This window comes from Gadus macrocephalus, chromosome 6, assembly GCF_031168955.1.
Source record: "Gadus macrocephalus chromosome 6, ASM3116895v1".
Lineage (NCBI taxonomy): Eukaryota > Metazoa > Chordata > Actinopteri > Gadiformes > Gadidae > Gadus > Gadus macrocephalus.
Window position 1 is genome coordinate 21,946,738 of NC_082387.1, and position 13,010 is coordinate 21,959,747.

General features: G+C 47.6%; 2 protein-coding genes across 17 annotated transcripts in view; one reads left to right on the forward strand and one right to left on the reverse strand.

Moving 5' to 3' along the window:
* The window catches only part of ncor2 (nuclear receptor corepressor 2), a 103,746-nt gene extending 100,012 nt beyond the window's left edge, over window positions 1-3,734 (forward strand). For all 14 annotated transcript variants that reach the window (XM_060055020.1, XM_060055023.1, XM_060055018.1 and 11 more), the window contains one exon: window positions 834-3,734. In XM_060055020.1, coding sequence (XP_059911003.1) covers window positions 834-1,009 — 176 coding nt within the window. In that variant the 3' untranslated portion in view covers window positions 1,010-3,734. The remainder of the gene's footprint in view (window positions 1-833) is intronic.
* A 3,202-nt stretch (window positions 3,735-6,936) lies between these two features.
* The window catches only part of rflna (refilin A), a 6,904-nt gene continuing 830 nt past the window's right edge, over window positions 6,937-13,010 (reverse strand). For all 3 annotated transcript variants that reach the window (XM_060055030.1, XM_060055032.1, XM_060055031.1), the window contains 2 exons: window positions 7,628-7,737; window positions 6,937-7,309 (listed from right to left, as the gene is read on the reverse strand). In XM_060055030.1, the coding sequence (XP_059911013.1) occupies window positions 6,976-7,309; window positions 7,628-7,737 (444 nt within the window). In that variant the 3' untranslated portion in view covers window positions 6,937-6,975. The remainder of the gene's footprint in view (window positions 7,310-7,627; window positions 7,738-13,010) is intronic.

The following is a 13,010-nucleotide window of genomic DNA, read 5'->3' on the forward strand; positions in this document are numbered from 1 at the left end:
GGAGGTCTTGCACAGGAGCGAGTGTAAAGGGCATGTCTTCAAAAACCAACGGCACACTCGCTCAGGTTACGGTGCACAGCCCATTGAAAACTACCACACTATTTTAGACTTTGTGAGACCAAAACGGACCAGTTTTCTATTTGGAGCTACCTACCCTTTAAGGTTTGGAGTAAAGGTGCTACGTTTAAGAAATAGCTTCTCATTACCGCCCCCTCTGGCTGGTAAGTGATCTGCAGCCTGCTCTGGCATTCAGAGCACTTAAGGGCAAGCGTGGGTTTAAGACAATAACAATCATGAACTAATGTTGGCTAAAATTATAAGCAAAAGTAAACCAGTACAAATGAAAATGTTCTGAAAGAACACACATGTTTGCATCTATCCATACAGGAATTTCTGCCATTACCGGGCCTCAGCGCACAGGCAGTTTTTTTGTTACAACCAAACAAAAAAAACATGCAACAAAAAGTTACAACCTGTTTACATTTTCACATTTTTGCCTGATTTTTGCCTGTAGATATCCTACATGAGGCCTTTCACACTAACCTACAGTTTAAGGACGGAACGGAAGCCTTAGAATTGGAGGATAGGAAAATTCGATCCATATCCATCAGGATCTCATTGAAGACGTCTAGGTCAAAGTAAACCACGGCGTCCTTTATCACCAGAACCCCTTCATGGGTGTAGCTTCAGCTGGGCTCAACAAAGGGATCAGGGTTAGGGTCCAGATCCACCAGGTATAAATGCCACCATTGCTGCATCATCCTGTTTGCATTGTCTCTGAAGGCGGTCCGTGTTTCCATAGTAACGTTTGTCTTGTCTCCTCCTCCTCCCAGGCCCCACCCCCTTCCCCTGTAACCCGTTGACCATGCGCTTCCCCAGCGGCATTGTGTCGGCCGCCTCGCCCTCCCCCGGCCAACAGGGGGCCCCCGGGGGCCAGGGCCGGCCCTGGGAAGAGGAGGCCAAGCCCCTGCTCTGCTCGCAGTACGAGACGCTGTCGGATAGCGAGTGATGGAGACCAGACCCCGCCCCTCTCTCTCTCTCTCACACACACTCACTCACACTCACACACACACACACACACAATCATCTCCATGCTGCTGCTGATAACTGAATCACTTCCACACACATACACACACATAACGGACACGCCCACACATAACGGACCCGCCCACACGTACCGGACACGCCCACCGAGACATCATTCCGCCCTACCGATTCCTGGTGGTTTGGTTGGCTCCTGATATCTGGCCCCTCCCACCGCCACTCCTCTGAGATGTGAGGCCCAACCCTCCCACCCCGAAGACACTGCTGCTCAGTGTGTGTGTGTGTGTGTGTGTGTGTGTGTGTGTGTGTGTGTGTGTGCGTGTGTGTGTGTGTGTGTGTGTGTGTGTGTGTGTGTGCGTGCGCACATCTGTATTATTGTGTAATGCACTCTCGTATGGGACTACTCTAAAAGGATGAATCACTTTCTCTTTAGTTAGTTTTTTAAGCGTTGGCCATGTCATGTTGTTCGTCCCTCTGGCCTTATCAGCGGGGCCCGGTGGCACCTCCTCCTGGTCTCTGGACCCCTGGGGGTCCACGCCTTCTTCTGGACTCGGGTGTCTCGGTGCAGCACCGCCCGCAGCACCGGGGGTTCAAGGGCCCCTTGTCTCCGGGCAGATTACGCAAAGGCGCCTCTGCAGCCGGTACGGGGCCCCAGAGCTCCTCCTGCTCCTCCCAGTTATGTCTCTCTCTCTCTCTCTCTCTCTCTCTCTCTCTCACTCTCTCTGTCTCTGTCTCTGTCTCTCTGAGAAGTGAGCAGTCGTATTTTAGTTGGTTGTTTTCTTCAAAAGGAAACCTTTTTGATGGTGTCACTCGTTGTCTTTTTCTGCAACACGTATATCATTTGTCTTTGGTCTGGTTCTCCAGGAGAATGGAGGGATCGTACTGGGAGGCTGTTGGTTTACAGGGTAGACATACTGTTAGGGGTGTCGGGGTGGGTCGAGGCAGGGTGGGGGAAGGCCAGAGGGCCTGTCCCCCCCGTCCCCCCCGTCCCCCCCGTCCCCCCCAGGGGGTCAGAAGAGAGGAAGTGTTTATGGGTTTGGGGCGATGAGCAACAAGCAACCCTTTCTTCTCACCATTTTTATATTAACCATGTCAATGTTTGTCAAAAAAAAGAAAATCAGAAAAAACTGTTGATTTGTACTGTTTGGGGTGTTTGGGATGTAGCACTTAGTTTGACGGGCGGTTTCACAATGGCATTTTACACATGTTGGTTGTTTTGGGGTGGGCTGTATAAAAGACTTAAAAATGAAAGAAAACTGCAGGAAATCGTACCTGTTGGACCCCCCGTTTCCATACCTCCCCCCTCGCGTCTTCCCCTCTCCTGTCTCCCCCCTCCCCTCCCCCACTTTGGCTGCCTACAGTTCTCCATTTCAATTTTCATTCTTTCAATCAAGCGACAATCGCAGTAGGTGGATGATGACATATTTATATACGTATACAGTATGTATAAATATGTATATATTTATATATATGTATTCATATATATATCTGTATATGTGTGGGCGTATATATATTATTCATATATACAATATATACTCTCACCGTTCCCTTCCCGTCAGTTTTTCTGTACAGTTCTGTTTCTAGTGTTATGTGCCATTTATTTTCATACACAGTACTACAGGGAAGAGTCAGACCAAGTCTCACTCCACCACTCCCATTACGCCACAGGGAACCTCCCAGTCCAAAGAGGGCGCTCCCAGTATACACTTCTGGTGTGTTTGGTTTTCTCTCTGCTCCTCAACTCATTAACAATCAAAGGCGTTACTTCTCATCAGGTATCCTGACCTTTGACCTCATGTCCTAACAGCCTTCCTCCATTTGGAGGTCACTGCGCTCTCCACCCCATCATGTGTTTTTAGTCCCCTGGAGCTCAGAGCTCAGGGTGGTGTCTGCTGCTACAGTCGGCATGGAAACCTCTGTGTTTTTACTACGTCACATGAGCATGGGAGACTGGTCAGTCCGACCGTGTCCACCGTTTTCCTCTTTCTCCACTCTGACCATAACTGGTCTCCCATCACCTCTCTCTCCACATGACCCGTTACCGGTCGTCTTCATCCAGCCAGCCGTCTGGGTTCTGCGGTTCTGTGTGTTGTCCTCCTCCCCCCCCCCCCCCCCCTCCCCCGTGTGTGTCAGCCCCCAACTGATGATGGATGTCGGTGTGACTGTAAATAGACTAAAGCCATACACAGGTGTTCTCCAAGAAATCCACCAGAGAGATCCTACTTGGTTTATAAGTGTAGTGAGATATATTTTAAGCGTTGATCATGTGTCCGGTTTCTTCTTTGTGATTACGGTCATGTCTTTCTCCACTCCACGTCGTCAGAGATCCAAACCGCGGTGGTTCACGAACAAGGATTTGCCTTTATATTGACGGTTCTTTTAAAGTGTGGTCCTGGGTTTCAGTGACATCAACAGTACATTGTTCGTACACCATATTGTGCATAATGATTTTTCTTTTTTTAATTATAACCCACTGTATAATAGCAAGGATTGTATATAGAACTGAAGAGATGTAAATATTTATGTGGCTTGCTTCAAGGTTGGTATTTACAGAAAACAAAAAAAAAACTATTCACACTGTTAAATTCTACATGCCCACCAGCAAGCTTTGTGGATAGCAGTGTAAAATTAAAAACAAAAAAGACACTGCCTTAATGTTTAAATAAAAAGCTTATTGCCATTGAACAATGTTCCAGTCCGTTTTGTGCATTTTGTTTTAATTCAACGCCACAATGTAGCAAAGGGTAATGGCCACATGAGGGCAGTAAACCCTCCTTCGCAAAGGGACATGGCTTGATCTGTTGATTGTTTGGGTCCTCAACGCCATGTAAAAGCAGGAATTGCATTTTCCTATATGTTTAGATGTTAGTATTATATAAAATTACATACCATGGCTGTCAGCCATGCACTCGGCTATTAATTGAAATTGGTTGAAGAAGGGCATGTGTGGATGTCATTGTTAGTCCTTTTCTTGCTGGCAGCTTTTTCTAAACCGAAACGCAGTCACCAAGCCACGACCCCTCCAGTGGTATCTACTGCTCTGTGTGTGTTTGTGAATCCGAAATCAAGTGCAACCTTCAGAAGGGAACTCCTTCCTTACCTTTGTTTATTGTTGAATTGTTAAGGTGCAGAAATCTGCCCCTTAATAGACGGACTCAGTTGTGTTGTTTTATTTGGATCCCTCGGTTCAAATAAAACACGGTGAAGAGTAAACTGACCTTTGAGGTTATGGGTTTATTATTAAACGTGGATATACATATTTTTTAAATTATTTTAATTTGTTCAGAACTGGAACGATAATTAGACAAGTTGAAATGTACAAAAATATAAAGAAAACGAGCAAGTGCCTTGATGCCACATATACAACAGGAAATATCTTCAGTAAAAAAAAAACACGAAACATGGGTGAAGAACACGCTGAACAATTGTACACAATTCCATAAGGATGTTTTCAAATTTGACACCCTCATTTGTTTTAACTTTTAAGAGCTTCTTCTGCCCCTGAATTCCAACAGACCAACGACACATATCACAACCCTCAAACATCAGGAGAAGAACAGTTCTCTAGTTCAGCCCCCATAAGACCCCTCTGAATCTCCTTTCAGGCTGACTCGCTCTCTCCAGCTCTGCTATTTAACGTACTGTTCCCTTTTATATCTCGTGCTTCCGTCTGACTGTACTAATCAAGCCCCATCGCCATAGTTACCCCTTGCCCTTCTCTGAATGCTTTGAAGAAAAGGCATTATTTAAAGTCTTTCAAAACCATGACGATATCTGAAATACACATTAAGGAAAGTTAGCCTACGTTTGCCTAAAAAAGACTATCAACAGAAATAATTGAGGTAACATCTGAATCCTTCAAAATCAATCAATATTTTGCAAGATCAATTTGTGTGCATATATAATGATAATATATATATATGAAATATATAATATATATATTAAATACATATATATTAATTATATATTATATTATATAACATATTATAATATATATATATTATATAATGTATATATAATATGATTCATAGTTACACTGACTACCAAACCGCACTCAGAAAAGGTTCAAGCAACCTGCCCCTCTTCCTACTTACTAACTTAACTGAAAGACCAAGCAGATGGCGGACAACAAAATAGTATGGTCTTGCATTGTCATGTAAAAGAAAACAAATATATATTATTTTTGTACGATTATTTTTCTGGCATTTCATGTTGACTGTTGACCGACCTAAAAAACAAACTTAAGAAAGTTAAAGTCTTGGCAATGTAGCAATAAATATAAAGGCAGTAAAACCCTATTTCACTGTGCTGTGTTTGGGGTACGTCGAGACTAGGAGCTATGAAACAAAATATCCTCCGGCGGTAGCTGAAGACTCTGTTTGAGTTTACTAGGATGCTTTGCAAAACATCTGTTTAACATCCAATAACGAGAAACAAGCTAGAGAAATTATATTATTTTTCTTTCAATAATTGTTGTTGTTGAAAAATGAGACCAGAGAACAACGGGGAGTGATGAATATTGACCTTATTCCTGTGTGATACAACTTTGGTCCATTAAAAAAAAAAAAAAAGAAAAAAAAAATCTTTACTTTCAACTTTTCCCTCTTCCGTCCCCTGCTGGGCCGGAGAGAGGGCTGACGTAAAATTATGAAACAATAAAAAACAAACCAAAGAACAAGTGCAATACGGCCATTTTGGAAAGCTCTGTGTTGGATCTGACTGGCGCTCTGTGCAGCTCAAATGTCCGGTGGTGTCCGTCTTCAAAGTCTGTTCCTGGGCCCGACGGAGCAGCTAAACTTTAGAGACGTAGCACTGGAAGGGGGGGAGCGGCACACCTCCAGACCAACTAACCAACCGGTCGGATTTAAAAAATGTTTTAAATAAGACAATTAACCATTGAAACGCAGCACTCGGACCGCGAAAGACTCCAGTTTGTTTCCTCGTTAAAGATCTAAAATACAACTCGTGTGGGGGGGGATAATAAAAAGAAAAAGGATTCCTTGGATGTCCTACGTGAAGATGCATCACCAACCGTATCTTTGACCTCTTTCAGCCTGGTCCTCATAGCCCAGAGAGAGGCTCTCTGAGTCTAGAGGTCCTCCATAGAGAGAGAGGCTCTCTGAGTCTAGAGGTCCTCCATAGAGAGAGAGGCTCTCTGAGTCTAGAGGTCCTCCATGGCCCAGAGAGAGGCTCCCTGTGTCTAGAGGTCCTCCATGGCCCAGAGAGAGGCTCTGTGTCTAGAGGTCCTCCATGGCCCAGAGAGAGGCTCTGTGTCTAGAGGTCCTCCATAGAGAGAGAGGCTCTCTGAGTCTAGAGGTCCTCCATAGAGAGAGAGGCTCTCTGAGTCTAGAGGTCCTCCATAGAGAGAGAGGCTCTCTGAGTCTAGAGGTCCTCCATGGCCCAGATAGAGGCTCTGTGTCTAGAGGTCCTCCATGGCCCAGAGAGAGGCTCTGTGTCTAGAGGTCCTCCATAGAGAGAGAGGCTCTCTGAGTCTAGAGGTCCTCCATAGAGAGAGAGGCTCTCTGAGTCTAGAGGTCCTCCATGGCCCAGATAGAGGCTCTGTGTCTAGAGGTCCTCCATGGCCCAGAGAGAGGCTCTGTGTCTAGAGGTCCTCCATGGCCCAGATAGAGGCTCTGTGTCTAGAGGTCCTCCATGGCCCAGAGAGAGGCTCTGTGTCTAGAGGTCCTCCATGGCCCAGAGAGAGGCTCTGTGTCTAGAGGTCCTCCATGGCCCAGAGAGAGGCTATGTGTCTAGAGGTCCTCCATGGCCCAGAGAGAGGCTCTGTGTCTAGAGGTCCATGATGCTCCTCCGTCACCCACCCGTTCTCTCTCTCTACTTTCACAGCTCCCCCGTCCCCCCCCTGGTCTCACTGCCTCTACAGCTCCTCCGTTCCCCCCCCCGTCCCCCCCGTCCCCCCGTTCCTCTCTGCCTCTAAAGGTCCTCCGTGTAGATGATGCAGGGGCTCGTGTCCTCGCCGGCCTCCAGCTGGACGGTGGAGACGAACCAGCGGCGTGAGCCGGCGGCGTTGTAGTTCAGCGTGGTGCGGTAGATGCTCTTGGCGTGCTTGGGGTATACGATGGTAGTGGAGCTGTAGTGCAGGGGCTTGGTCCGCGGCTCCAGGTACACCTGGGACTTGTAATTCCTCCACGTGCAGTTCTGCACGGCCACCACGGTCTCGCTGTAGCTGGTGGGCGTCGGCACGGCGGCGCAGTACACCTGGTCGCGGTAGTGCCGGTCCGAGTCGTACTTCACCTCCGAGTTGCACCTGCGTGGCGGGAAAGGAGAATGAGGCTACTTCATCGTGTTTCTGCAGATCGAAGCACTCCAAAGACAAGATGCATGAACAAGCCTGATTGGCATTGGAAAGGGTGAAAAGCAAGGATAAAGCTAGGCAGGGAGGGGAGATCTTTTAGAAGGAGAGTGTCGGACACAGACTGTAGCATTACCATAACTAGTCGATAGGGGGCAGCATTAGCAGGCTACGTTTACAGAAGTTAACCAGGGAAGCTGATGGAGTCAAAAACGATTTTGTCTCCTGCACGGGTCTTCAAGACTTTTATATTTGTTGCTCTTGTTGGCTTACTTGATCTCCTGCTCGGGTTTGGGGTTGACCTCGATGCTTTCACCGAAGAACACGGGGTACATGCGGGTCCTGGGGTCGGGCCCGGGGTTGTTGAGCAGCAGGTAGGGCAGCTGTGGGGGCAGAACACACACTTTAACACCTGAGCAGCAGACACGTGTACAGCACCAAAGGAAGGTTTACACTAGGCCTGCAACCAGAGCCCATTCACTGATCTGTCAAGGGACAGAAAATGTAGGGGATCTAATGTGGATTTGATTGATCATTCAATCGTCATTTAACCAAAGTACAATGATTTGAAATGTAGACTTTTGAAGAGTTTTACTTTGCTGGATGTCGGATAAAGCAAGCACATTTAATGCATCAAATGAGACTTGAGGGCATTTGCTATTACGTGACATTCAAAGAACCCAACGATGAATCGGTCAATCTGAGAAGTAATCGTATCTTTTTTTTTTTCGACTATGAACATAATGGTTCATATAAACTGCCACCCTAGCGTCCCCATACACCTTGAATGCTTTGCAAAAAAAAAAGGTGTTTCTCTTCAAGTACAAACGCTGCAGCCACAGCCACAAACACCCACCCGCTCATCCACCCACTTGTCTCCACCAACGTGTCTACACCCGTGGACAAAGAGCCCATTCTGGTCCTGCCACACGGGGCTGGGTCAATAGTCTGGCTGTGCGTCAGCAACACCAGGACGAGACATGAAACGCAGAACAACACACTTCCATCTTAATTCTCATAATACCCCGATGTGGGCAGGACCCGATGAGGTGTTGGTGGTAAATCTTTCTGGTATTTACAGCACTGCTAGTGGACGTAAAACAAATGTGTGTGTGTGAGTACATGTGCGTGTGTACATGTGTGTTCACGCCGAAAAACAGACGACAAAGCAGGCTATTTGTGAACTATATTTAAAATATAATAGAAACATATATATATATATATATATATATATATATATATATATATATATATATATATATATATATATATATATATATATACACACACATATACATATACATATACATATATATATATACATACATACATACATACATACATACATACATACATACATACATACATACATACATACATACATACATATATATATATATACACACACACGAATATACTTACTTCCATAGCTTTGGAAACTGGCAGTGCAGTGCCTCACCTGCTGAAACCATTGAAAAGTTTCTGCTCCCTCACAATAAATCACTCCCACAAAACGCACGCACTCCCACGGATACATACACACACAAACACTACGAATAAATACACACACACTACGAATAACAAACACACACACACACAATACGAATAACAAACAGATTCAGACAAAAAAAACTGTTTTGTTCTAACCAGGAATGTCAGACACATTGACACAATTAAATAGTGTCAACGTTCAGCACATTTGTATTTGAAACTTTTTATTCTGTGAAGCAAACTCTACACTGTCACCCTCAATGCCAACGCAACGAGCTAAAGGCTAACACAACATATTGCTCTTTAATGCACGTTGCACTTTTTCCAAGTGTATGGCAGGGAGAGTCACTCACTGGCACGTCACTCACAATACACGGAAGTGCAGAGTGGAGCTGTCACATGCTGTGGTTTTGGCTGAACTGAGGAGCGCATACCTCTCCCACGTACCCTCCCTCCCTCCCTCCCTCCCTCCCTCCCTCCCTCCCCCCTCTCTCCCTCCCTCCCTCACCCCGTGTTACAGGGACGAGACAGAACAGGCCAAGGGCACCGGAGATCACTGGGCCCCATGCGGGTCTCATCTTACCCCCCCGGACCCAGCGTGGGCGCCCTGCTGCATTGTGGGGGAGCAGCAGCCACGGTCACGAGACCCACAGTCAACCAGGTGGTCAAAAACCTGTTCAACTCCTCCAGTAATGCAGAAGAAGAACGGTTACAATCTTTCCCTATGTACTGGAGTGAGACGTCACAGTGATTGGCTGAAGGTGTCGCAACTTAAAGGTTGGCAACGGAATCCAGTGAAGCTGAGAATGCGCAGAAATGTGCAAATGGGCGGTCCTCAGGGTGTGCAGTGCTAGTCCTCAGGGTGTGCAGTGCTAGTCCTCAGGGTGTGCAGTGCTAGTCCTCAGGGTGTGCAGTGCTAGTCCTCAGGGTGTGCAGTGCTAGTCCTCAGGGTGTGCAGTGCTAGTCCTCAGGGTGTGCAGTGCTAGTCCTCAGGGTGTGCAGTGCTAGTCCTCAGGGTGTGCAGTGCTAGTCCTCAGGGTGTGCAGTGCTAGTCCTCAGGGTGTGCAGTGCTAGTCCTCAGGGTGTGCAGTGCTGCGGCATTGCCTTTCTAATGATACACTTCTATTAACCCCGTTGGGTAATTCTTCCTCTGCATTTAACCAATCCTATGCTAGCAGCTAGGAGCTAGAAGCTAGCAGCTAGGAGCTAGAAGCAGTGGGCTGCCTCACAGGATGGCGCCCGGCAACAAACTCCAGGTGGAGTGCCTTGCTTATGGGCAGGGCAAAGCAAGGTCCGACCTCCACCCATTCACACCTAATGCGTTACTGGCTCTCAGACGCAGCCCAGTAATGGACTTTAAACTCTCCTTCTCCCCCAGCCTCCTAGAGAACGCTGGCCCACTTCTTATCCCCAGCATTGTGTTCCTCTCCAACTTCCTCCAAATATAAACATTTGGCTCGGTCACCTACGGGCAGCGGACCCCCACCACGGACCCCCACCACACACACACACACACACACACACACACACACACACACACACACACACACCAAAGCCCCCCGGCCTCACACACGAGCACGCAGACACGCGCACGAACGCACCTCCCACACAGGAAGCCCAGATCCTGCCCAGAGTCAACGGGCTCCAGATGAGCAGGGGGAGCCACACAATGCACAATGCTCAGCCCCCTCAGCACCCCTGGAGGACCGCCAACCCAAACCCACTGACAGCCACCCTAAGAACAAGGCCTGATCCAACCTCCACCGGGGACTGGTTGGTTCACCACCGGACCCCCACGACCGTGCCTCCTCTTGGGGCTGGGTTGAGGGTTGATTGTGGTCAGCGGGGGACATGGACGTCTCCGGTTTCTCCTCAACATCCTCCATGTTAATCAAAAGATAGATAGCAGGAGGCTCCCCGGGGCCCTACACAGCAGGGGCCTCCACTGCAGGGGCCCCCACTGCAGGGGCCCCCACAGCATGGGCCCTACACAGCATGGGCCCTACACAGCAGGGGCCTCCACAGCATGGGCCCTACACAGCAGGGCCCCTGGGAGCAGAACCCTGTGGCAGTGGACAGTGGACAGGGGGGGACAGTGGACCCAGTGTTGTTTGTTGTTCCACTGAAGGATACAAATGAGCTCTTCCAGACAGAAGTGACGTCTGACATAAGCTTGGGGGCTTGTCAAGCTTAGAACAGCCTGTGGACAGAACAGAAGTAGGCCTACACGAAGAAAAACTTTGAGAAATGGTCAACACAGCCACGAGAACGAGCGTAAATGTGGCTTCCCTCCAGAAGAGTGTGACTGTGAGTGAGTACTGTTTTCTATTCAGCGGTCAGTAACGTTACTGTGAGGTGGCTGCCAGCCCTGTTTCAAACAGTAGCAATGTGAGGGAGGAGGTCATCAAACTCTTATGCAAGCCCCCGTGGCGTCTGAGCCCAACACCTCGAAATAGAGCCCCCAGATTGTTCTATGGTGGCACACAAAAACAACTCCGAAATAGACAGGGAAAGGTTGGAGAGCTGGACGAGGGACGTGGGGTTAGGCACAAGGGGACCCCCTGTCTCCAGCTGCTGGCCGACTGATCCCAGAGAGAGGGAGAGGGAGGGAGGGAGGGAGACCAGAGATAGACCAGAGGGAGAGAGACCAGAGTGAGAGAGACCAGAGAGAGAGACAGACCAGAGTGAGAGAGGCTAGAGTGAGAGGGACCAGAGAGAGAGAGAGAGAGAGAGACCAGAGACAAGATCCGATGAGGGTTAATCTCCCAGTAAGAGGCAGCCCTCGTCCCACTGCCTTTCAGGTCTGATCTGATATGTAGAACACATCTCGCTCAGAGTGGAGCCTGCTTTCAACTTGAGCTCAGTTGTCGCCCCAATCCCCACAAACCCAGAAACCCAGAAACCCACCCAGCTTGCACCGACATGTCCTCAAGACTAGGGGAAGGGAGCTGGAAAAGATGAGATTTAAGGCTGAATCAGCCCTTTTCCTTGTTGCTTTGATGCCTTTAATGGAGCTGGCTGTCATTTTGTGACACTAATTACTGCGGGGGCGGGGCCGCAGAGCCTTTGAAACGTGTCGTTTTGGTACAGCTGATTCTTCCAGGTTTGTTGTTCTCTTGTGGGGGCATGTCTCCTGGCATCACACAACGGGTCTGGAACAACACAAGGAGGCTGTGTATTCACTCTCTCAGAAATACAACAGCAGCACTCGATCATATCAGCAACACAACCGCACAAACTCTCCCCTGAAACACACAACTGTTGACCGAAGTTGGACTCTATTTCAAACACAACACATTCAGTTTATTTTCTTCAGCTACTACTTCAGGGTTGTGTCTGGCCTTTCGTTGTGTGGAGATGTTTAGAGCGACAGGGACACACACACATACGCACACGCACACAGATCGTATTGGTAAATGATTGATGAAGGGCAAAGTTAATGGAACCTTTCCACATCATTTTAACATACTAAAGCTTAGGTTCAATTTAACAGTTGACTTGAAACCGGGAGAAGTAATATGTAAAGAAAGAATGATAACAATAGAGCTTGATATGACCTACACTGCAATACAACAGCAGTCTACACCAATAAAATGTCCTCTCTTGTCCAATGGATTCCAAAGTCATCGTTTGATGATTTTTGATTGATTTCACACAATCTCACCAATCCCTCACCACATTTATTGACATGACTGTCCTCTTACTGACATCTGCTAAACTATACCTCAAAGGGATCTTTTCTTTAATGCTGACAAGCGTAAAAGCTACCAAATGTAAGTCTAGAGGAAGTCATTATCAAACATTGATCCTGAACTACTTTACTACTCGAGACCTCCGAGTGTGGCCTATCCACTGTACATTTAAAAGTGTTCCACTTATTGGATGTGGCTCGTTAGGGCCCCAGGCATCTCAAGGGCCACATCTACATGCATCTCCAAATGAGTTGCAACTGCGGGAATTCCGCCAGTCAGAAGGCTTCCAGATGTTTATAACTTGTGAAGGGAAGTCTGTTCTCTCTGGCTCAGGTTCAAATGCCCCACGTTGGAAAAGACACGATCGTCTAACCAGTCTTGTTCCCTATTTTTGATCCGTTTTAAACTGTCAACACTTTGAAACAGTGGAGTTTCTGTTTTTTTGGTTGATATGATCATCAGACGCTCAAGGC